The sequence below is a fragment of the Phyllobates terribilis genome, unplaced genomic scaffold, assembly GCF_046119375.1.
Source record: "Phyllobates terribilis strain yellow unplaced genomic scaffold, ASM4611937v1 Scaffold_12__6_contigs__length_324123572, whole genome shotgun sequence".
Classification (NCBI taxonomy): domain Eukaryota; kingdom Metazoa; phylum Chordata; class Amphibia; order Anura; family Dendrobatidae; genus Phyllobates; species Phyllobates terribilis.
Window position 1 is genome coordinate 155,886,019 of NW_027362772.1, and position 25,185 is coordinate 155,911,203.

Below are 25,185 nucleotides of genomic sequence, written 5' to 3' on the forward strand. Positions count from 1 at the left end.
GCCCCCTCCCTCCATCCCGTAGCCTAAAACCCAGTCTTCTTGATATTCCTGATGACGGCACATTGTCAATGTGTTCCATTAGGAATCTGTGAAAAATTCAGGTTTTTTTTCTAATCTGCCGAGAAAATGTTCCAATGTTTATTAAGTGCCTGCATTAAGGGGGAACATATTTGAGCGATCTCAAAAGCTTGTGCGCGAGCCAAGGAATGAATCATGTCAAGAAGACATAAGGTGTCATTCAGTGCTGTAATTGAGGGTCAGTCCCGGTAATGGCTATAATCACTTCCATATTAATAATAACAGCGATTCTTTTTGGATTGGATCATTATATTTATTCATCAATAAGAACAATGAGGATTAGAAAAAAAAACAAACATCAAATTCTGCAAATCAACGGCGCCGCCCAGTGGTAAGACAGTGCAATCACGTGGCCCTGATTATCCAAGGAGCAAATAAGGGTGCTTACATGTAAACTAAAAACGACGGCTGCTCCCGTATTGTGGGAGACGAATCTCAGCCCTCTGAGAACTGATGATACAGCGCTTTGAGATCCGGATCCTTGAAATTTGGCACAAAATTGATTTTGAGAATTTCACTGAAACCTTCGGTCGGAGAGGGAGCCACAAATTTACTTCTGTGCGGACATAAAAAAACAAACAAAAAGAAATATGGAGTAAATAAAAAATAAAAGTTTTATACGGCTTATTTAAAGTGCGAAAACGGAAAGTCTACCTATAAAGGGGTTGTTCGGTAAAAGTGGATTTTTGGTACTCACTGTTTTTCGTAGTCTTCATTGGGGGACGCAGACTATCCCATGGTTTCTGTGTCCACCAATGAATATATTTGGTATTTCAACTGAGCCCCATCACTCGGCTACAATATCATAAAATATGGAAATTACTGGCACAGTTACTAGTGTTCTTATTATTAACTTACTTGTAGCTATTCATGACCATGTCGTTTACTGACACGTGTCCTTTACTGGTCATCTCCCGGAACTGTGAAGAGATAAAAGAATTGCTATGTCGAGCCTTAAAGACAACCCATCGCCAGGTCAAAAGTGAACAGAGGTTGCTTTTTATTTTATTCCCGCTGTTCCTCTGAGTAATTCCCTTTTTTCTTTTTTAAAATCCGCCATACAGTCCCAGAGATATGAGCCTCCTTTTATTTATTGCTACCAGAGGGGCGGGGCTCAATAGCAGAGGAGCCAATAGACACGCCCCTGAGGATTCTGAGCCACACCCCTTGGTAAATACCGTAAAAATTGGAATTGAATAAAAAGGCCCATATCTCAGGAACCGTAAAGCGGATTTAAAAAAAACAAAAAATGGAATAATCAGGGGAGAAGCAGAAATAAAATAAGATTAAAATACTGGCCACTTAAGACCAGGTGACAGGCTCTCTTTAAGATATCTGTGAGACTAAGTACTCACACCTACCCGATTGTTGTGCTTAGCCAACTCGATGGGTGCTACGAAGAAGAAGCAACGGACCGGAACGCCTGCATTCTTTGCACAGTTGATGTACCTGAGAGATTATAGGGGTAGATCACCTTACCAATCTGCATGCAGGCAATTGCATCTTGTAACTTAAAAATCACAGCTTTACTCTCCTGACATGTATCTTTCGGTAAAAAACTTTTTATTCTTATGGTAAAACAATGCTGAAGCATCTCTTTTAACACTTCTGGGCAGTACTGTTCCTCTGTTATACCTCCTGGAAATGTAAGCAAGGATTTTATAGTTTTCCTTATCAATATGTCGGCAAGAACTGTACAGTATCTGAACGTGCCTCGTGAACCAGGGTTGTCACTCATTTCCAGGAGGAACAGCAGAGGGATAACATAACGCAAAGTTTTAAGAAAATGAATAAATATACATACTAAAAGAGTGAAAATGCATTACTAACCGGCCGCGAGATTCCAGGTCAGGGTTGGTGTTATCTATTACTATACTCTTTTTGTTTTTCAGAGCTTCCTCACAGGCCGCGACACACTTCTGCCACGTTCCAAGGGTGTCCTAAAACAGACATAAGCCAGTCAGGAAAATCAGTGAATGAATTTCTACTTTCTCCTACAACATAGCAAGCGATATACTCATTATTACACAATTTCCTGTCTACTCACCCTGTTGGCATAGACATAACCTTTGGGCACCAGGTTTTCTTTAATAAAAGTCGATTTTCCAGCTAGGTAAAAAATAAAAGTTTTTTGACTTGTCTTGCCAAGAGTTAATCTTTTAACGTCATTTTTAGGATAAAAAATTCTGTGTCGATGCAGTTCCGCACCATGAAAAAACTGCAACTCCTACACTATATGAGTAGTCAGGACCCAATATATTTTAGCCCCTTAAAGGGGTTGTCCAGCTCTATTTTTTTCTACTTAAATGCATGTGTTTGTGACTACAAATTAGTTTTGCAACTGGGTTTCATTACAAATTTTGCACCATTTTGCTTTGTTTTGATGCAGATTTAACTTTGATGTGGTCTGTGGTCATCAATCAGATGCGAGGCACTCAAAAAAAAAGTTTTTAACTCTCCCATTGGACCTTCAGATTGAGTTCACTGATGGATTCTCAGTTAACCCATTCTGCAGCCAGCAATATAGTGCCAATTTTTTCTTCAAAAGTATTAGAGTGGAGTCCTAATTGTGCACCCTCATAGTGAGGGCCACATAGCATTTTTGTCTCAGCAATATACAGTGCAACACGGGAGCTATAGAAGGCTGAATGTGCAACATTTTTAACATAACCCAATTACAAAAATGATTTTTAGCAAAAAATACATAATACAAACAAAAAAAAAAAATAGTCCCCAAAAGGTGGACAGCTCTAATAACCGGACCTGAAAAAGTCTCAATGACAGGCGTTTTTTTTATTTTTGCCTGTATACTTTTCAGCGGTCATAACTTTTATAATTAGACATTATGTAGAAAGGCTCAGACAGCAAGAACAACTCATTTAAAGGGGTGATTCAGCACTTAAAATGTATTTTCTAATTATCTATCTTTACACCCAGGTGGCAGCACTGCTGTCATTAACCATGCTCCCATCACTGCGCCTGATGACATCTTCTTTAACAGAAGCTACTGCGGTGGCAAAGATAGAAGCAGAGAGCCAGCGCTGCACTCATCTCTCACACAGCGTCCATCATCCTTGATGTCTTAAGAGGGGGCAAGAGACTAGTGGGTAACAGATAATTTTGTGACAAAAATGTATAATTAGTGGAGAAAGGTTAAACTTGATAGACCTAGGTCTTTTTCAACCTATGTAACTGTAGAACTGCCCCATGTCTTGTTCTAGGAGGGGTGGTGGATGCTGCAGGGAGTGAGTGCAGCCCCAGCTTCCTGTGACAACATGTTTGAGACTCCTCGCAAACAAAATGTCACAGAAAGTACAGTAAAAAAACACACATTTAGAGATTAGATAGATATTGGAAAAGCATATGGTGTTATGTAATAAAAGAAATTACAAAAGTGGTTAAGGATAGTTAGAGATGCCGGACCATCCCTTTAACTCTGTCTTCGCAGGGAACTTGGAGCTCTGTCTGCTGAATAGATATATAAACCCTGTTCTTCCAAGAACCCCACTGACTGCTTCTTAGCTGGACCACAGCAGATGACCTCTGTCCTGCCGTGTCATACAGCTGTACTAGTGTGTGCACTACTACTCACACATCGCACCCTACAGTCTATTGAAAATATACAAAATGCATAAACAACATATTGCAGAAAATAATACTGTTCTGCCAGATGGAATTTCATCATTACCACTTCAATTAAAGTTGTCAGTATTTTCTGAAATATAATTTGCTCATAGTATACCTCATCGCTGGCCGGCGGCCCAGAAAGTGTCTCCATATTTAATTTGGAATTACATCACGGGTCCGTCCTGCAGGAGCATGGCCCCTGATGTCCCATGATCTCATTACATCCACACTCATGATAGCCACTATTAGCCAACTCTATACACCCCACCAGTCCTCCTAATGTATGTGCAAATCACCTCTACAGAGAGAAAGAAAACAGGCACTCTAGCGCCATCTACTGGAAAGTTCATAGCTACACTTTAACGAGCTTTGCCACATGATTTAGGATAAAAAGCACACCAGACACGGGTTTCAGGTTTCTTGCTCCTCATCAGTGCAAAGCAAGAGATCTAACTTGGCTACAAGAGCAGCCTCTTGCTTTGTACTGATGAGGGGCAAACATACTCGAAACATGTATCTACAAATGGCAGTGTCTGGTTTGGCTTCTTATCCTAAGGCATGTTGCAAGGCTCGTTAAAGGGTCGACATTGACTTTTAGGACTTCTACTTCCAGTAGGTGACACTAGAGTTCAAGTCCTTTTAATTAAAAGTCTCCTTACAAATCGTTCTCAACAAGGAGACACGAACCTCCTTAGACCCTAATGTATAGCAACGGCACCTCCGCTTCTCCATGAGGCGCAGTAGTGCTGGTGTGACATGCAGAATGGTTTTGTGATCTTATTTCACTAAAAACAAAAAGTCCTACAAACTTATGCAACCATGACCCTTCTCTGCAGAGGACATAATATAATAATTACCTGCAGGAAAGCCAACTGTTACTACAACTTCTACAGATGATGACACCAGCGAGGAAGATGCCGGCTCGTAGGGCGGACCATTGGGATCCAGAGCTTTCTGTAGGCAGAACAGGAGACGATCAACATATAGCAAGAACAGAAAATGCAGTTCCAATGAACACCTGACCTGTCAAATCATGGATGGATACTAATGTCTCTCCACTTATAGGGGGCTCCCGGCCATCTATATACCCCAATAAGGAACATGTACAGAGGTTGGATGCTGATAAAAGTGACTTTATGATTTGTGATCACTATTAACTGACCCAGCGATTTATTCCTAGGCCAGATGAGGTGGAATTGCTGAGGATTTGCAGTACGCATTATGCACCACAAATCCTCTGTAATTCACAGTACAATATATGTAGATAAGGATTTCAAAGCACTGTCCCTACCCATTGAAAAAAAAAATAGGAGCATATGTTGTAGATTTTCACCACAGATTTCAGTCTGGGCAGTTTTATTTAGTTATTATTTTTTGTAGCTGCAGATAGACAGTATGTAGAAAGGCTCAGCCGGCCAGAATTAATCATTTAAATGGGTGATCCAGCACTTAAAATGTATTTTCTAACTATCTAGCTTTACATCCAGGGAGAAGTGCTGCTGTCACTCACCCTGATTCTATCACCGCCCTTGATAACCTCTTGAACAGAAGCTACTGCAGCGGCAGAGATAGAGGCAGAAAGCCAGCGCTGCACTCACCTCTCACAGAGTGCACAGGGTGAAATCCACATGTAACACATATAGATTTTGTTGGGCACTTACGCAGATTTTCAGTGAATTCAGGGGCAGACAATGACATTGAAAATTGAATTATGGAAAAAAAATACATACTCCCCCCTCACCCAACTTACAGGATCAAAGGTCAGTTGTTGAAATGTAGCTTTTTTCCAACCAAGGAAAAACTCTTCTGGAGTGTAGAAGTTTATGCCGATGTTCACTGCGAACTATAGAATATTACACGTTACTATACACACACAACACGTCAGCTTACCCGTGATATCTATGTCATTAATCTCAAGGAATTAGAACGTTGATCCATTAAACAACATTAAAAGGGTTTATCCGGTGCTAATGACGTTACGCCCCACACACCTACCGAGACACATCAGGTATCATCCTATCCTAATGAACAGGACATGAACAAGCATCTCGGTAAGTGTGTTTGGTAGCAACATCATTAGCCCCCCTCAGATCTGATGAGGAAGTGAGCAGCACTCGATATGAAGATTTTTGGTACTCACTGTAAAATCCAACCATGGGTTATTTTGCTGAATCCTGGAGGCTGACACTAAAAATATATCTTAGAAAAAAAATAAATCTGACTCTTCGCTACCAGGCTACACCTTGGTGGCAAACACAAAATCAAAAAAGTAAAACAAAGGAGGATTCTATATCCCCCAATGAAGTGACGGAGAAAGAGATTTTACGGTGAGTATCAAAAATCATTATTTTTCGGTTGCTACATTGGAGGACACAGGAACCATGGAACATTGTAAAGCTGTCCATGCGGTGGGAAAACTAAGAAAGGAGAATAGCCATCACTCTGCTAAGACTTGCATCCATAGACGCAAAGGTAAGAGCTCCACAAAGAGAGAAGGTTAACTCCTAATCAAAGCTATGACAGTTCTGAGACTAAGGCTATGTGCCCACGATGCAGAAATGAAGCAGAAAATTTCTGCAGCATTTCTGCATCTCCCTGGCAGAAAAAAACGCATGCAGATTGTGCATGCATTTTTCCAGCAGAATATATGCGGATCCACATGCGGGTTCACATGCGTTTCCGCATGCAGATTGACAAGCGCTTTCCAGGCGATAGCATCACTTGGAAAGTGCTTGACAACTAGGTCACACTGTATAAATCCATGCAAACAGCATGGATTTATACAGTGTGAACCGTAAAAATGAAAACAAATAAAGCTATACTCACCCCCGATGCCCCGGCGTGGCTGCAGCAGCGCTCGTTCCTGTCTGGTTCCCGGCTGCCGGCATATCGCGAGACAGAGCGGTGAAGGGCCTGCGGTCACATGACTGTGACGTCACCGCAGGTCCTCAAGCGATGCCGGCATTCAGAGAGAAACCTTCGGACAGGTGAGTATAAACTTTATTTGTTATTTTATTCTTTTTTTACAGGTACAATGGTACCCAGGTCTCGATGAGAGTCTCCTCTCCTCCAGAACTGGGTACCATCCGCACAGAGACGCATAGAAGCCGCTTGTAAAAATGTACAGTCGCGGTTTCTATGTGTCTCAATGCAAGTCAATGGCGGGAGTTCCGCTGCGCTTCCGCAAAATTAAATGACATGCTGCGGATTTTTGTACGCTGCATAAACGCTGCGGAAAAATCCGCAGCATGTGCATAGAACATGCGGAATCCCCTTGGGGACCATGGGGTGCGGATTACCTAGCGTTTCACAAGCGTTTATGCTGCGGAAATTCCGCAGCATAAACGCTTGAAAAACGCTACGTGGGCACACAGCCTTAGACCTATTTCTGCCTCCGAATGACACTAAACTGAATAACTGGGGGCGAGCTTCCAAGGAGTAGTGTAGGGCGCATTTTCTAAGATGTATTTTTACTGTCAGCCTCAAGGTGGCAGGATATTAACCCGTAGCTCCTGTATCCCCCAATGAAGCAACCGAGAAAAATACATAACTGTTGCTAGATGTGGATGTCCTGAGGAAGGAGTCAGATGGACTCTGAAACGCGTTGACATTAAATTACTGTTTCTTGAGATCTCTCGGATCGTGTTTAACCCCTTAATAACATCTGACGTACTAATACGCATCTGTGCCCTGTGACTTAAGAGCCAGACCCGTATTAGTACGTCATCGCGATCGCGCGCGCACACAGGCTGTGCGGGCGCGATCGCCGCCGGGTGTCAGCTGATTGTCACAGCTGACACCCGGTACTATGTGCAGGGAACGGTCCTGCACCGCTCCCAGCACATTAACCCCTGCGATCGAAGTCGATCGCGACATTGCGGGGGCAAGGGGAGGTGATCGCCGATACTCACATCCTCTTCCGGCTTCCAGCGCAGTCTGCAAAGGCTTCCTGGGTGTTGCCATGACGACCCGATGTCGTCATGACAACATCCGGGTCACCAGACAGCAGGAAGATTGTTTGGACATGCGCAGTGCATCTCCAAACAATCTTCACACTGTGCACCGCTGATAGCCTGCATGGCATAGGGATGGTGCTGCATTCCTGTGCCATGCAGGCGATCAGAAAAAAAAAAAGTGAAAGTCCCAGAGTGGGACAAAGTAATAGAGTGTATAAACTGTCTGAAAGTGGAAAAAAATAAAAAAAAAATTGCAAAAATATAAAAAAAAAATAAAAAAAATAATCCACCAAAAATAAAAATATAAAGTACCCATCAATAAATATTATTATAAAAAAAAAAAAAAAAAAAAAAAAAAAAAAACAATAAAAGTACACATATTTGGTATCGCCGCGTCCGGAACAACCTGACCTATAAAACTGTCCCACTAGTTAACCCCTTCAGTGAACACGGTAAAAAAAAAAAAAAAAAAAAAACGAAGCAAAAAACAATGCTTTATCACCATACCGCCAAACAAAAAGTGGAATAACACGCGATCAAAAAGACGCGTATAAATAAAAATGGTACCGCTGAAAACGTCATCTCGTCCCGCAAAAAACAAGCCGCCATACAGCTCCATCAGCCGAAAAATAAAAAAGTTATAGCTCTCAGAATAAAGCGATGCTAAAAAATATTTTTTTCTATAAAATAGCTTTTATTGTGTATAAGCGCCAAAACATAGAAAAATGATACAAATGTGGTACCGCTGTAAACGTACTGACCCGAAGAATAAAGCTACCTCATCAATTTTACCACACGCGGAACAGAATAAAAAAAAAAACAAACAAACAATTCCTGAATTGTTGGTTTTCGTTTATTCTGCCTCCCAAAAATCGGAATAGAAAGCGATCAAAAAATGTCACGTGCCTGAAAATGGCACCAATAACAACGTCAAGTCATCCCGCAAAAAACGAGCCGCCACATGACTGTCTGCCAAAATCTGGAAAAATTATAGCTCTCAAAATATGGCGATGCAAAAACTAGATTTTACAAAAAATGCGTCTTTTAGTGTGTGACAGCTGTCAGTCATAAAAACCCCATATGATTCTGGTATTGCTGTAATCACACCGACCTGAAGAATAAAGTCGTCTAATCACTTATACCGCACAAGGAACGGCGTCAAAAATAAACTCTTGGGTTAGGATTGGGCTAGGGTTAGGGCTGGGTTTGGGGCTAGGGTTGTGCTGGGGCTAGGGTTGTGCTAGAGCTAGGGTTGTGCTATGGTTAGGGTTGTGCTAGGGTTAGGGCTGGGGCTAGGGTTGTGCTGGGGCTAGGGTTGTGCTGGGGCTAGGGTTGTGCTGGGGCTAGGGTTGTGCTGGGGCTAGGGTTGTGCTGGGGCTAGGGTTGTGCTAGGGCTAGGGTTGTGCTAGGGCTAGGGCTGGGGTTGGGATTTTTTTCAAAAGTAAGAAAAAAAGATGACGATATGGCGACTAGTGTTGAGCGCAAGTGCTCGCTACTTGAGTTTGCATCGGGTGCTCTGGTATGCATTGAGTATCATGGGTATTTGAGTGACATGCTCGAGTCTCTGCCCCATATGCTTCGCGGCCAAAAAAACTTTACGGGGATTGCCTGCCATGCACGAGCGATCCCCGCATGTTTTTTTTTGGGTGTCTAATAACCGTGAAATATGCGGAGCAGGGACTCGAGCATGTCACTCGAGCACACGCTGTACATGGTGCATACCTGAGTACCTGATGCAAACTCAAGTAGCGAGCACTTGCGCTCAAGAATAATGCAACTTATTCAATATGATGACCAAATGTAAACAAATTCTGTGCCGTACCTCTGGGTTCAAAATGTTCACTATACACCTTAATAAAATCCTTGAGGGGTATAGTTTCCAAAAGGGGGACACTTGTGGGGGAGCTCCACTGTTTAGGCACATCACGGGCTCTCCAAATGCAACATGATATCCGCTAACAAATTGTCGGCTCAAATTGTTAGCGGACACCATGTTGCGTTTGGAGAGCCCCTGTGTGCCCAAACTTTGGAGCTCCCCCACAAGTGACCCCATTTTGGAAACTAGACCCCCCAAGGCACCTATCTAGATTCATAGTGAGCACTTGGAACCCCAGGTGCTTCACAAATTGATTCATAAAAATGAAAAAGTGTTTTTTTTTTCACTTTTTCATTTTTACGAATCAATTTGTGAAGCACCTGGGGGTTCCAAGTGCTCACTATACATCTAGAAAGGTGCCTTGGGGGGTCTAGTTTCCAAAATGGGGTCACTTGTGGGGGAGCTCCAAAGTTTGGGCACAGAGGGGCTCTCCAAACGCAACGTGGTGTCCGCTAACAATTTGAGCCGATTTTCCATTCAAATTTGTTAGCGGATACCATGTTGCATTTGGAGAGTCCCTGTGTGCCCAAACATTGGAGCTCCCCCACAAGTGACCCCATTTTGGAAACTAGACCCCCCAAGGCACCTATCTAGATGCATAGTGAGCTCTTGGAACCCCCAGGTGCTTCACAAATTGATTCGTAAAAATGAAAAAGTGTTTTTTTTTTCACTTTTTACGAATCAATTTGTGAAGCACCTGGGGGTTCCAAGTGCTCACTATGCATCTAGAAAGGTGCCTTGGGGGGTCTAGTTTCCAAAATGGGGTCACTTGTGGGGGAGCTCCAAAGTTTGGGCACACAGGGGCTCTCCAAACACAACATGGCGTCCGCTAATTATTCAAGCAAATTTTACAATCAAAAAGTCAAATGGCGCTCCTTCCCTTCCGAGCCCTGCCGTGCGCCCAAACAGTGTTTTTTCCCCAAATATTGGGTATCTGCGTGCCCAGGGGAAATTGCACAACAAATTTTGGGGTCCATTTTTTCTTGTTACCCCTGTGAAAATAAAAAAAATTGGGTCTAAAGTAACATTTTTGTGAAAAAAGTTAAATGTTCATTTTTTTTCTTCCACATTCAAAAAATTCCTGTGAAGCACCTGAAGGGTTAATAAAGTTCTTGAATGTGGTTTTGAGCACCTTGAGGGGTGCAGTTTTTAGAATGGTGTCACTTTTGGGTATTTTCTGTCATAAAGACCTCTCAAAGTGACTTCAAATGTGATGTGGTCCCTAAAAAAATGGTTTTGTAAATTTTGTTGGAAAAATGAGAAATCGCTGGTCAACTTTTAACCCTTATAGCTCCCTAACAAAAAAAAATTTTGGTTCCAAAATTGTGCTGATGTAAAGTAGACATGTGGGAAATGTTATTTATTAACTCTTTTGTGTGACAGATCTCTCTGATTTCAGGGCTTAAAAATTCAAATTTTGAAAATTGCTAAATTTTCAAAATTTTCGCCAAATTTCCGTTTTTTCACAAATAAACGCAAGTGATATCGAAGAAATTTTTCCACAATCATGAAGTACAATATGTCACGAAAAAACAATCTCAGAATCAGGGGGATCCGTTGAAGCGTTCCAGAGTAATTACCTCATAAAGTGACAGTGGTCAGAATTGTAAAAATTGGCCTGGTCATTAACGTGCAAACCACCCTCGGGGCTTAAGGGGTTAAATCAGGAGCGCATATCAAAAATCCACCCTAGCCTGGTATAACAATTAGTAGGACACCCATGTACTATTAACTCTGGCTATATTGGTTAAAAATAAAATATATATACATATATATATATATATCCTTAAAGGAATTTCTGACTAATTTGTCAAAGTGGATAAAGTGTGATAATCTACTAAAAAGGCTGTGTATCCATTGTTCACCATCTTTTGCCTATCCATCCCTGCCGATTCGGTGTTCAGCGTTTCCCGGAGGCCAGTGACTGACTGCAGCGGTCATGTAAGCGTGTTATTGCTGCAGTAATGGGAAGGGAAGACCAGAATGAGAGCGCTGGAGCTGCAGGTTAATTAAAACAGGGTGTAAATTTTCTTTTATTAGTTTTTTCACATTTCATTCATTCTTTTGTGAGGAATTGTAGCAAAATATAGTGAAATGCTGGTTGGATAAAAAAAAAGGCAAATTGACCTGCGATGACTTACCAAGCGGTCGCTGCAGGAGAAATCTTTCTTTTTGCGGTCTGGAGCCCAGTTTGCAGGTCTTCCAGCAGCGTCTGTGCGGATGTAATAAAGTTATTAATAAAAACATATTAACGACCTCTTAATTGTGGGAAAAACTCAGTATGGGCTTAATATATCTAATCGCACCATGAACGCACTAATACAATGGTATAAAAGAATATGTTCCCGGTCCTGACATCCAGTATTGGTATATGTTTACCAAAAGAATTTGTAAGTAACATTTATTAAAAAAAATAGATGAAATTACATTTTTACATTGGTTGCAAATGTAACCAACCACGAGTCACATTACATTACTGAAGTATGAGACCCCTTGCTTCTAAATAACTTTAGTGAATAAATGTTTGAGATCTTGACGATGCTCGAGTAAAATACTGCCGATCATTACCTCCGATGTAGACACAATCTTCTTTCTTAACTTCAATCCCATCATTGGCCTATTAAAAAAAAAGCAGAAAAACAAGCCGACATTATAAAACACATAACGGGTATTTGTTGCAATAGTCCCCCCTCCCCACATGGACTGGTAATAAACCAGATAGACGTGCCTCACCTTATCACACAGGTAATCCCACATTCCTGTAACAGGTTTACGATAGATGCCCATACCGGTCGCCACAAAAATCTGCAATGAAATACAATATAAGAGGGTTAAGGAAGGTTAAACAGCAACCTAAAAATGTATTCTTAAAGGGAATCTGTCAGCAGGTTTTTGAGAGCAGCATGATGTAGGGGCAGAGACCCTGATTCCAGCGATGTGTCACTTACTGGGCTGCTTGCTGCAGTTTTTATAAAATCAGAAGGAATTTTCACTAGAGGACTAGTAAACCTGCAGCCAGGTAGTCCAGCCACACCCCCCACCACTGATTGGCTTCTTTCTGTGTACACTGTACATAAACTACCAATCAGTGGTGTGGGCGGGGTTATACAGAGCTCAGCATTCCGAGCTCTGCTAGATCTGCAGCAGAGAAAACTGTGATTTTATCAAAACTGCAGCAAGCAACCCAGTAAGTGACACATCGCTGGAATCAGGGTCTCAGCCACTACATCATGCTGCCCTCCACAGCAGTGCTTGTAATTACTAGCAGGGCAGAACTGAGTTTGTAGACAGATGAGTGATGTGCAACTGTAAACGCTGCTCCATTGATGCATATGGCAGAAGATTGTCCTTGCCCACTGTGGATAGAGTAACACATCCTAGAAGGAAAACTTGCTGTTTCTGGATCTAGTAGATTAGTTTGCCTGCATGGGTGCCAGGAAGGAGTTGGCTTAAAAGTCATTCTTTTCTTGAGGAGCATGTGAACTGAGCTGTCCAAAGCAGACAATCCCTTTAAAGCAGACGGGTCTACACTAACCTGAACGGGTATTCCCAACTCATCCAATATGGCTTCCGCTTTGGCTTTGAAAACTTCAGGCCTCAGCTTGCCGCGGCTAATTCCCAACTGATTTGTGAAGAAGATGACCTGACAGAGCATAAAAAAAATTAGAAAAATACACTACCACCTTCACATTAATAAAAGCAGCTGAAAATGATCCGATTTTATTTTTATTCTTCACCACGTTCATCTTTTATGATAACTCCATATTGTGCCCATACTATACTACACTCTATGTATATATATCTATCAATATATTATATATATAAAAAATATATATAATAATATAATTTGATAGATAGATAGATAGATGATAGATAGATATGGGATAGATAGATGATAGATAGATAGATAGATAGATGATAGGTAGATGATAGATGGATAGATAGATATGGGATAGATAGATGATAGATAGATGATAGATGGATAGATAGATAGATATGGGATAGATAGATGATAGATAGATAGATACAGTGGCGGAAATAAGTATTTGCTGTTTTTGTAAGTTTGCCCACTGACAGAGACATGAACAGTCTATAATTTTAAGGGAAGGTTAATTTTAACATTGAGAGATAGAATATCCCCCCAAAAAATCAAGAAAATCACATTGTATAAATTAGGTATATTTATTTGCATTTTGCTGTGAGAAATAAGTATTTGATCCCCTACAAACCATTATGAGTTCTGGCTCCTACCGACCAGTTAGACTCTCCTAATCAACTTGTTACCTGTATTAAAGACAGCTGTCTTACATAGTCACCTGTATAAAAGACTCCTGTCCACAGACTCAATCAGTCAGACTCTAACCTCTACAACATGGGCAAGACCAAAGAGCTTTCTAAGGATGTCAGGGACAAGATCATAGACCTGCACAAAGCTGGAATGGGCTACAAAACCATAAATAAGACACTGGTGAGAAGGAGACAACTGTTGGTGCAATAGTAAGAAAATGGAAGAAATACAAAATGACTGTCAATCGACATCGATCTGGGGCACCATGCAAAATCTCACCTCGTGGGGTATCCTTGATCATGAGGAAGGTGAGAGATCAGCTTAAAACTACATGGGGGGAACTTGTTAATGATCTCAAGGCAGCTGGGACCACAGTCACCAAGAAAACCATTGGTAACACATTACGCCTTAAAGGTTTAAAATCCTGCAGTGCCCGCAAGGTCCCCCTGCTCAAAAAGGCACATGTGCAGGTCCGTCTGAAGTTTGCCAATGAACACCTGGATGATTTTGTGAGTTATTGGGAGAAGGTGCTGTGGTCAGATGAGAAAAAAACTGAGCTCTTTGGCATTAACTCAACTCGCCGTGTTTGGAGGAAGAAGAAGGATGAGTACAACCCTAAAAACATCGTCCCAACCGTGAAGCATGGTGGGGGAAACATTATACTTTGGGGGTGCTTTTCAGCAAAGGGGACAAGACGACTGCACCGTAATAAATAAATATATACATATAACTATACCATAATATTAACGCCATATTCACCCGCATCAAGGGCACACAACGCATTTCACTAGAGCTTTTCTGTGGGAAATCAGTAGTGTAAACTGTGATTTACCTACCGGTCAGCATGAGACTAGCAGCCTAACTCACCTTATATCCATCTGACAAAAGCGCTTTCAATTTTTTGGGAATTTCAGGAAATAAAATTCTGCAGGAGAGAAAAAAGAAAAAAAAGGAAATTTTAGGCAAGAAGAGAATCATCTTAATGGTAATATAAAGAGCACTGAGAAGATTAAACCAATTTGAATAATTCACTTCATTATTCTAGAATATAAAAAATACAATATAATATCAAATAAAAAAAAATAGGGAAATGAACACTATGTGGATACGTTATATTTGTGCTTAGCAGACTCAGAAATAAGGGAGCAGCACAAACCGATTTGATGAATTAGGGATAACTTGCTATTTTGGGATTAACCCTTTAACTCCAGTCCCCAACAGAATCACAAAAAAAATGGAAAAATAAAAGCAGCACTCTGGTTCTGTTTTCATTTTTCCCCATCCTTTTGTGATTATATCATATGTTGATTTTAATAAATATTTAAAAGAGCTGTCTTATTAGATACCACTCCCTTCAGAGTGCAGTCACACTGGCTTTTCGGTGGCATTACATGTCAGCCATTAAAATAAATGCTTCATCGATGGATACTTTCGGATAGAGCTTGTAAAAACAAACAATTTAGCAATTTACTGCTTATTAAAATTTGCAGCCGTTCTCGAGATATTAACACTTTTCTTTTGTTTACTGCTCGTTACCTAGGAGACCGACCACCTTTTTCTGTCTAGCTTGGAAGGGCTGCACTGAAGATGGCCCAGGATTAGGAGGTAACAGCGATCCTGGCCAGGGTTAAAACAGTGTGTACTAGTCTAATAGGAAAGAGCTCGTAAGAAGTGCATATGTTCTGCTTATTAGCATATTAGCAGTGGTGGTCGGTGTCCAAGGCAACGAGATATAAACAAAAGAAAAAAGCGTTAATATCTCAAGAACGGCTGAAAATGTTAACAATCAGCAAATTGCAAAATTGCTCGTATTTACAAGCTCTATCTGATGATGCACATTTGTGAAGATGGAAATATTCCCTTTAAGAAACAGAGGATCTGTTTTAGCGTCAAAATAAGAAGCAGGATAAGCACTTTACGTAAAAGACATAATATGTCCCTTACCTCCAGTCATCTGCACTGGTCGGGAAGACCTTCCCTGACTTAGTGGTTATAATAGTTCCATCAATGTCAAACCCGGCGATCTGCAATCAATACAATATTGGTGACAGTTTCTTGACTGATCGCGGGCGTTTAATCCAAAAATTACATATATTTATGTAAAAACAAAAATAAATCAATAAAGCACACACACATTTGGTATCACCACCTCCGGAATGACCAGATCTATAAAACTGTCCCACTAGTTAACCCCTTCAGTGAATACCGTAAAAAAAAAAAAAAAAAAAAGTGTCAAAAAAGGATGCTTTTTCATCATAAAGCCAAACAAAAAGTGGACTAAAATGAGACGAAAAATACGAGTGTAAATAAAAATGGTATCTCTGAAAACGTCATCTTGTCCCGCGAAAAAAACAAGCCACCATACAGCTCCGTCAGCGGAGAAATAAAATAGTTATAGCTCTCAGAATAAAGCGATGCAAAAATAATTATTTTTTCTAGAAAATAGTTTTTATTGTGTAAAAGCGCCAAAACATAAAAAATGATATAAATGTGGTAAAAAGAAATGAGGCAGATGGAGGCACCATGGATGCCGTCTGGCCTGTGATCAGGCGGTGTCCACAGAGAAGAACAACACTGAACAAAGGACAGACGGAGTCCAGAGTAACTCTGCTTCCTCATTATAGTGAATGGATCCACTGGGGGTTTCATCTGAATCACGTCACTCAGAGATTTAGATAGAAACCCTAATGAAAGTGCTCAGCATAGAGCACAGGATAAATGTTATGTAAAATCTTCCCAATAAAAACTTCAACTTAATCCACAAAAAAGCCCCAACTCAGGTCTGTCATCTGTCAATGGAAATATAGGGGGCTTCCACGTTACGGGTAGCACAAAGGCTCTGGAAAAGCGAAATGGCTCCTCGCCCCCCCCAAAAGAAATTCAGCAAATTCTGTTCTCCCAAATCCAAATGCCCCCCTCCCTACTGAGCCCCACAGTGTGCCTAAACTGCAGTTAGCATCCACATGTTTGGCATTTCTGTAGCGATGAGAGCCTGCCTAATTTACAGGTGCGTGTCTCCAGAAGCACGAGCTGGGCACAATGTTTGGTCACTACAGCGTACTGGTGACTACAGGATACTGGTCACTACAGGATACTGGTCACTACAGCGTACTGGTCACTACAGCGTACTGGTCACTACAGCAGCAGTTTGCAATTTTCACTCAGCAACATCCACTGCTGCTAGTTTCTGAAAAACACCCATGGAGTCAAAATCCTCACCACACTTGTAGATAAATTCCCAAAGGGGTATAATTTCCAAAATGGGGTCACATGAGGGGGGATTCTGCTCTTCTAGCACTTAGGGGCTCTGTATGTGGAGTCCACAAACTATTCTAGGAAAATCTGCGCTCCAGGAGGCAAATAGCTTTCTGTCCCTCCCGAGTCTCGCCGTGTGGCTAAGCAGTACTGTACAGACACATATGGGCTATTTCTACAATCAGCAGAAATTGTGGGACACATTTTGGTGCCATTTTTACCCATTTACTTATGTGAAAATGTAAAATCTGGGGCTAAAACTAAATTTTTGTGGTAAAAATGTAATTATTTTTTTTTTACTGCCCAATGGTATAAAATTTTGTGACACACCTGTGGTGTCAATATGATCACTTAACCCATAGATGAATTCATTGAGAGGTATAGTTTGTAAAATGGGGTCTCTTATGGGGGATTCTGCTGTTCTGGCATCTCAGGGGCTCTGCCAATGTGACATGGCACCCGCAAACTATAACAGTAAAATCTGCCCTATATTATGGCGTTTCTTCCCTTCTGAGCTTTCCACGGTTTCCTGTGTCCCCCAATGAAGCGATAGAGAAAAGTAGTTTTCAACCACATATTGGCGTACTCAGGAGAAATTGTGCAACATATTTTGACAGTCAATGCATAGGCAGAGAAGGAAGTTGGCTTAGCGATTGATATAAGCAGCACGGTGGCTCAGTGGTTAGCACTGCAGTCTTGCAGCGCTGGGGTCCTGGGTTCAAATCCCACCAAGGACATGTTGTATGTTCTCCCCGTGTTTGCTGGGTTTCCTCCGGGTTCTCCGATTTCCTCTCACACTCCAAAGACATACTGATAGGGAATCTAGATTGTGAGCCCCAATGGAGACAGTGCCCATAATGTCTGTAAATTGTTTGAATTGTAAAGCGCTGCGGAATATGTTGGCAATTTATAAATAAAAAGATTATTAAGCAGCCAATCAGGCCTTTTTACAGATAGGTCTAGTCACGTGCCGACACAGAAAACGGTGTCCTGTGTGGGACAAAAACAAGAAACTCTGCAAACCGCATACAAATCAATTGAGTACTTTTTGATCAAAATGCATGAGCCCAACTGCCAGTGACAAGGCCACCTCTAAACCTAACAGCCTAACCCCTCTCTGCACCTAGACCTTAGCTATACCACGCTCTGATTAATACGTTTTGGAAAGATGGGTGGATAGGGAGCACGAACCATGGAGGTAGCCACTCCGGCCTTGCTGCTGGCAGATGGGCTCACACACTTTGATCAATATGTGAACTAAAAACCTCATTTCAATGATAACCCTTCGATGTCATGACACTAGCACGCAGAGGTAAATTATGCACTGCTGTACCTTAGAAGACGCCTGCACCCCCTTCTTGTTAAACACCAGAAGCTTGCCATGCTCTTCCCAGCTATCTCTGCTGCAGGCAGCGCCTCTCTGGGAGTCATTGGATGCTTGAGTACTCATTTTACTCCCTTTTGCTGCCGTTTCCTGTAACTCTCTAAGTTTATGAGAAATATCTTCCTCCTCTGAATCCTCGCTGTTTTCTTCAGGTTTGGGCGCAGACGCTTGAAGCTTTGTCCTCTTGCTGCTCGGCTCGGCCTTGCCGTCTTCCTCCCGTTTGGTCCTTTTGCTGCTTTCTGATGTTGATGCATTAAAAAAGTCAGTAATAGTTTTCTTTGGGGAGGCGGTGGCAGCCACGGGCTTTCTGTTCCCCGGTCTTGCGGCTTTGGGTTTTCCAGTGCTTCTTGGACTTACATTACTGAACACGACGGTGTAAGGATGCAAGGAATTCACCACATAGAGGGTCTGATTCTCATTCATCAACGTGCTCTCTCCCTGCTTCAGCTTCACCTCGCCGACTGAGGTGGGATTAGAACCCAGCTATAAAAAAATAAATAAAAACCAGGTAATTAATGAGAGCGATCTAATATAAATATTCTCATCCACCGCAGGCTTGGACACTAAGTAAATGGAAGTAGCCACGACACGGTGTGGTCTCCCAGCTTCGTGTAGTGTGGTCTACCTTCGATTCGTTGGGTTACCACCAATCTGATGACCAATCCTAAGTATCTAAGTCCTGGACAACCCCTTTAATTATTAGCCTTTCAGAATAATTATCTCTGGAGCTGTTCTTAGATTACGAATACATCAACCAATATCATTTCTTGGTGGATTTCCGGTCTTGTGAGTTCCTTACCTGAGTGACACGTACAACTTTCTTCTCGACGTTGGCCACAAGCTCCACTGTAAGACAAGGAGTTCACATTAGATTCATGTTCATTATAATGAATTTTATCAGCCATTATAGAAAAGGAAATTTGCACAGACAGAAATTATATGGCTTATTTGACCTCCTTCCTCACATGTGACATGCACCACACAACTGGGTTCAGGTGTATGGAGCCCGTACCAAACTTGTCAGATGCCGACTGTAGCATGTAGCAAGCATCTGCATGTAAAAACAGCCTTAACTCTGTGACAGCATCATTCAAGATGAGCAGTCAAGGGGAGTATGAGCAGTCCCGGAGCGACTGCGACCGAGCAGTCCCGGGGCGACTGTGACGTCCTGGGGAAACTGCGACTGAGCAGTCCCGGGGCGACTGCGACGTCCTGGGGAAACTGCGACTGAGCAGTCCCGGGGCGACTGCGACGTCCTGGGGCAACTGCGACTGAGCAGTCCCGGGGCGACTGCGACGTCCTGGGGAAACTGAGCAGTCCCGGGTAGGCCCCCGTTCCCCAATGACGCAAGGTGTCGATGATTTGCTGGTTCCTGCCCCTTAGCTGCCATGTTAGTACTCCTATGAAGCCAAGTCATAGGTTGGTATTCATAGGAGACTGGTAAACAAAACAAGTGATCAGATTATCACAGGCTCATGTTCCTAAAAAGACAACAAAAAATTTTTTTTACAATTATTAAAAAAAAAAAATAATAATAATAATAAAAAAATGGAATTGAATGCCCCCATTTTCCTGCATTAAAAATAGACACTGAAGAGAAAAAAACAAACAAATCACATTCGATAACACCATAAAAGTCTGCTGTATAAAAATGTACAAGTATTTAATACATCTGATAAACACTGTAAAACAGAGAAAAGAATTAAAAGTGCCAGAATTACAGGTTTTCAGTCACCCAAAACATCAAAATAATGAAAAGCGATGTAAACACTGTTTGTACCCCAAAATGGTATCGATAAAAACTACACCATGACATGAAAAAAACAAGCTTCATTGATGGAGAAATGAAACAGTTACCGGTCTCCAAAAAAATGGCGACGCAAACCTCAATGTTTTATTTTTATTGCAAATATGTAAATTATTTTCTTTTTCTTTTCGGCACCAATTCACAGCACTTTGAATTTTTTTCCTGGCTTCCAGTACATTATATCAAAATTCCAACTTGTTCCACAAAAAAAACAAGCCCTTATATGTGAACAAAAAAAATAAAAAAGTTATGGCTCTTGGCCATAAATGAAAGATGTCTGGTTGCTTAAGGGGCTAATGACTACCTATGTTCATGAATCATGCATTGCCCCCAACATGAGGATAGAAGATGGAGGAGACGGACCTTGCTGCTTGGAACATTTTCGGTCTTTGATCCCGGTTTCTGGTCCTCTTCCCAGGAAGACTCCTTCTCCATCTGGAAGCTCGATCGGACTGTGTTTGCCGCCTGTGCTGTGAATGTGGCACTTCATCTCTGCGCAATCATGAAAGAGAGAAAAGGCTATTAATCCAGAGACTGCTACATATTCCAAACCTGCACTTTGCACATCTCCTTTAAAGGGGTTGTCCGAGCTTATGATATCGATGACCTAAAGGGCAGATCAATAATATCACATTAGTAGGAGTCCCCACCTCCACAGGACGTAATGTGTAGTGGCCGCTGCTGCGTACTGAGGATCAGCTTCAATTTTCTTGAATAATAGCTGATCTGCAGTACTTGGCAGTGGGCACTACACATTGAACAGAATTGTGCAGTCAGTAACAGCTGATTGGTGGGTTGTGCAGTGTCAGACATCAGCACCCATACAAGAGAACAGGAGCAGATCTGCAGTACTTGGCAGTGACAGTGCTGTGCTGTACAGCATTCAATGTTTTCATCTGGCAGCCGGCAGAGCTGAAAACATCTATCTGGGGGCTTCTATCCCTGGTCAGGACGTGCTCATACTTGGAATCGTTACAGAAATTGGTGCATTTCGCCCTCTTAAAGGAAACACTTTCTACTGGAGGACAAGAGTTGACCATATCTCTTAATTTAAAGTAATGGTTAGAGTCCGGGTACGAACATTCAGTTTCATCCCATTCCTTCTAGTCTTTCTTTGTGCAAATGAGAATAAAGCTGATCCCTCTACAGTGTGACAGCCCTTGAGATATTTGTAGGCAGCTAAAAAGAAGACAGAGGTCTACAAATATCTCCAGGGCTGTCACACTGTAGAGCAATCAGCTGTATTCTCATTTGCACAAAGAATGACTAGAAGCAATGGGAGAAGATACAGATTAGATATTAGAAAACACTTTTTGACAGTGAGGGTGATCAATGAGTGGAACAGGCTTCCATGAGAGGTGATGAGTTCTCCTTCAATGGAAGTCTTCAGAGGCTGGACAGACATCTGTCTGAGATGGTTTAGTGAATCCTGCATTGAGCAGGGGGTTGGACACAAGGACCCTGGAGGTCCCCTCCAACTCTAACATTCTATGAATAAGTAAATACATCTCTCAGGAGTGAGCATCAGGAAGAGAAGAGCAAGAAGAGGGGATTTGGGGAGAAGAGGGCACTGAAGGGGACACGTGTGTGTGTGTGTGTGCGGAGGGGAAAGGGGTACTAAAGCACAGCAGCCTAGTTCCCTTCTGTGATCTACTGATGGGTCTGACAAACTCCAAAGTAGAATATCGGGGGTGGTCGTGGTAAGAGGCAAGCATATCTGTGTCTGCCTCCTCCGTGACACTAAGCTAGACTGGGTTAATATTGGTGTCTGCCTCCTTTGCGACACTAAGCTAGACTAGGTTAATATCTGTGTCTATGCCTCCTCCGTGACACTAAGCTAGACTGGGTTAATATCTGTGTCTGTGCTTGCTCCGTGACACTAAGCTAGACTGAGCTAATATCTGTGTCTGCCTCCTTCGCGACACTAAGCTAGACTAGGTTAATATCTGTGTCTGTGCCTCCTCCGTGACACTAAGCTAGACTGGGTTAATATCTGTGTCTCCTCCGTGACACTAAGCTAGACTGGGTTAATATCTGTGTCTGCCTCCTCCGTGACACTAAGCTAGACTTGGTTAATATCTGTGTCTGCCTCCTCCGTGACACTAAGCTAGACTTGGTTAATATCTGTGTCTGCCTCCTCCGTGACACTAAGCTAGACTGGGTTAATATCTGTGTCTGCCTCCTCCGTGACACTAAGCTAGACTTGGTTAATATCTGTGTCTGCCTCCTCCGTGACACTAAGCTAGACTGGGTTAATATCTGTGTCTGTGCCTCCTTCGTGACACTAAGCTAGACTGGGTTAATATCTGAGTCTGTGCCTCCTCCGTGACACTAAGCTAGACTGGGTTAATATCTGAGTCTGTGCCTCCTCCGTGACACTAAGCTAGACTAGGTTAATATCTGTGTCTGTGCTGCTGGTAGGTGGCTGTAGCCTGCGGAGGACCCGACTTTTTTGTTATATTAGTGTCATTATCTTGGTGGTTTCTGACCGCTGGGAACTGCGCCAGTCTGCAGAACGGCACACTTTTATCCCAAGCAGAAAGTAGTGTTGTGGGCATGCCTCTATTCATTCTCTTTGGGGCTGAAAGAAAAAGTCCAGGGCAGCCAATAAAGAATGGATGCAGCTGCAGTTTAAAGGACAAACTCTTTAAACTTATCGGGATTAATTTTAGCTAAAACAAAGGAAAAATAAATAAATTAAATTTATATATATATATATATATATATATATAAATTTAAAAAAGAGATTAAAATTGAAAGTAGTTCATACTAAAAAAAAAAAAAAAATCAGATTTTATTTTTGAGCAAAACTGTCACCTGAGTCACCTGACCTAGCCTGCAGCCAATCAGTGGCCTCAGCATTTAGGTGATTGGGGGGGGTGGGATTATCATCACTTGCAGGAGAGACCATCAGTAACTCGTAGAGGTAACATTGGATTCCTTACTTCCCCACCTACTCTTCTCAAGTGAAGTAAATTTGCAAGTTTTTAACAAAATTTTGGGAATTTTTAATGCAGAAAAACTGGCAAAAAATAAAGCTTTGATTGATCACCCCCCCCCTCCCCCCCTCCCCCCCTTGTGTACATTCACACTAAGGGGGATTGTTTGCAAGTTTTTTTTTCCTAATGGGGTGGGGGAACTTTTGGTGCATTTTTCTTTTTTGGGGTGGTATATATGCAAAAAAAAGAAAATCTCACTACAAACACATTCTAAAAAAAAATAAAAAAAATTAAAACTTTAATGCAAAACAAACAAAAAAAAGACATAAAAAGTGTATTAGGAGGAAACCTTACACCCTGGAGGATGATGGGAGTTATGTGCAGTTGCTGCAGGGGGTTATGAAGCCAATCTGCAGTGAAGCAGGACATGTCAGGACTTACTACTTTCAGGTTCCACAACTTTCTAACACATCGCTGTGAACTACATTTCCCGGAATGCACCGCAGTCTGACAGACAACAGCGCTATATAAGGCGGTCTGTGAGCAGATATCGCACAGACCGAGCCCGACCGAGCTCCCCAGATACTGACCTGAGCGACGCCGACCTCTGCAGCCCGGCGCTTCTCTTCACTTCTGCGTCTGGCCGCTGTGTGGCGCTTAGGGTGCAGCATAGTAAACATTCCGCCACAACTGAGGCGACGCGCGATGGTTCCAGGGTAGAAGCAGCGCACGGGTCCATTCTCTTCACAATTATTATTTCTACTAATGCGACTTCCCGTGGTATTTTCTCCATAGTAATTACTGGTTACCGTCTTCTTTGAGCGTTTTTTTTCTACATTTCTAAAGTTAGCTAAAAACCAACATGGCGGCCGTCATGGTTGTCACCCAGCTTTCCAAGAAGTCTGAGTGACGATTATGCCTTTGTGAGGGGAAAAATAATCCAGTGTCCTTTTTTTGGTGTTTAGAAGTATGGGAAACTGAACAGCAAAAAGGTGCTTCAAAGACGGCCATTCCTAGGAAGGTATTGGCTGTAAGACAGGAAAGAGGGAGAAAAAAAAGCAGCGCACAGATTTGTTTACACACTTCTAATCCCGCTCATTTTAGGCACCCACATAGAAATAGTGCTTTTAGTGAAGCCCCTTAAGCCGTGTTAACACAGCGTTTGTTTCCGGTGCAGAAATTATGCAATAACAACAAAAAAAAAGCCTGAAAAAAAGGTCCTATTCCTTTTTATCGCAAAACGACTTGCTAAGCGTATGTTCAGTCTTTTGACCACCGTTTAACCACTTAGGTGTTTTCCGCTAGGAAGATGCTTTGTACTATACAGTACAAATCATGGGACAGCTAAAAAGACGTCAGGGATGAGCCTGGACGTCTTACCGAGCATTTTAACAGGGTTTTCGCTTTAAAAAAAAAAAAAAAAGAAATGCTAGCGTTTTATTCATTGGATGTCAAAAGGCATCTGAAAACCACCCGAAAAAAAGCAAAAAAATGTTCAAAAAACACCAAGAAAAAATGTTAAAAAATGCATTAGCAAATATTACAGAAACACGTCAGGCCACATTCACACATGGCGTAAATGATGCATTTTTGATTTTTTTTTTTGTGTAAAAACCTTTAATGGTACAAGTAAAGTGGATGTGAGTTCATGAAAACTATGACTGTGCGTCTAAAGACGTTGCTGAAATGTTCAGTTGTTGCTGTTTTTTTTTTTTTTAGTCATTGGCTTCTCTGAGAAGCGTGGAAACAAAATGCATTGGGATTTTTAAAGTTCTTCAGTACTGAAATCACTGCTTCAAATCTGCACCCAAATAAAGGGAAAAATGCAATAACCAGATAAGATTGTTATAGCGTAGTTTGGCGCAGACACCTGCAGAGACCACCCCACTCTCCACGCAGCATTTACGTTATGTGTGAACACGGCCTAAGAGTAAAAAAGTGGTTTCTGCTTGAAAACCTCGTCATTTTCACCTAC

At 41.9% G+C, this 25,185-nt stretch overlaps 1 protein-coding gene across 1 annotated transcript; it reads right to left on the minus strand.

Annotated features, from left to right (window-relative positions):
* Nucleotides 1-306: 306 nt before the first annotated feature.
* PNKP (polynucleotide kinase 3'-phosphatase) lies at nt 307-23,905 on the minus strand. The gene is made up of 17 exons (XM_073657790.1): nt 23,801-23,905; nt 20,635-20,763; nt 19,264-19,310; nt 18,414-18,947; nt 15,770-15,849; nt 14,693-14,750; nt 13,073-13,180; nt 12,271-12,342; nt 12,106-12,154; nt 11,679-11,749; nt 5,456-5,548; nt 4,563-4,659; nt 2,126-2,187; nt 1,909-2,018; nt 1,440-1,527; nt 937-998; nt 307-634 (listed from the first exon to the last, which is right to left on the minus strand). The coding sequence occupies exons 2-17, from the start codon at nt 20,759-20,761 to the stop codon at nt 514-516; spliced, it is 1,779 nt and encodes a 592-aa protein (XP_073513891.1). The 5' UTR covers nt 20,762-20,763; nt 23,801-23,905; the 3' UTR covers nt 307-513.
* Between the last annotated feature and the right edge of the window lie 1,280 nt (nt 23,906-25,185).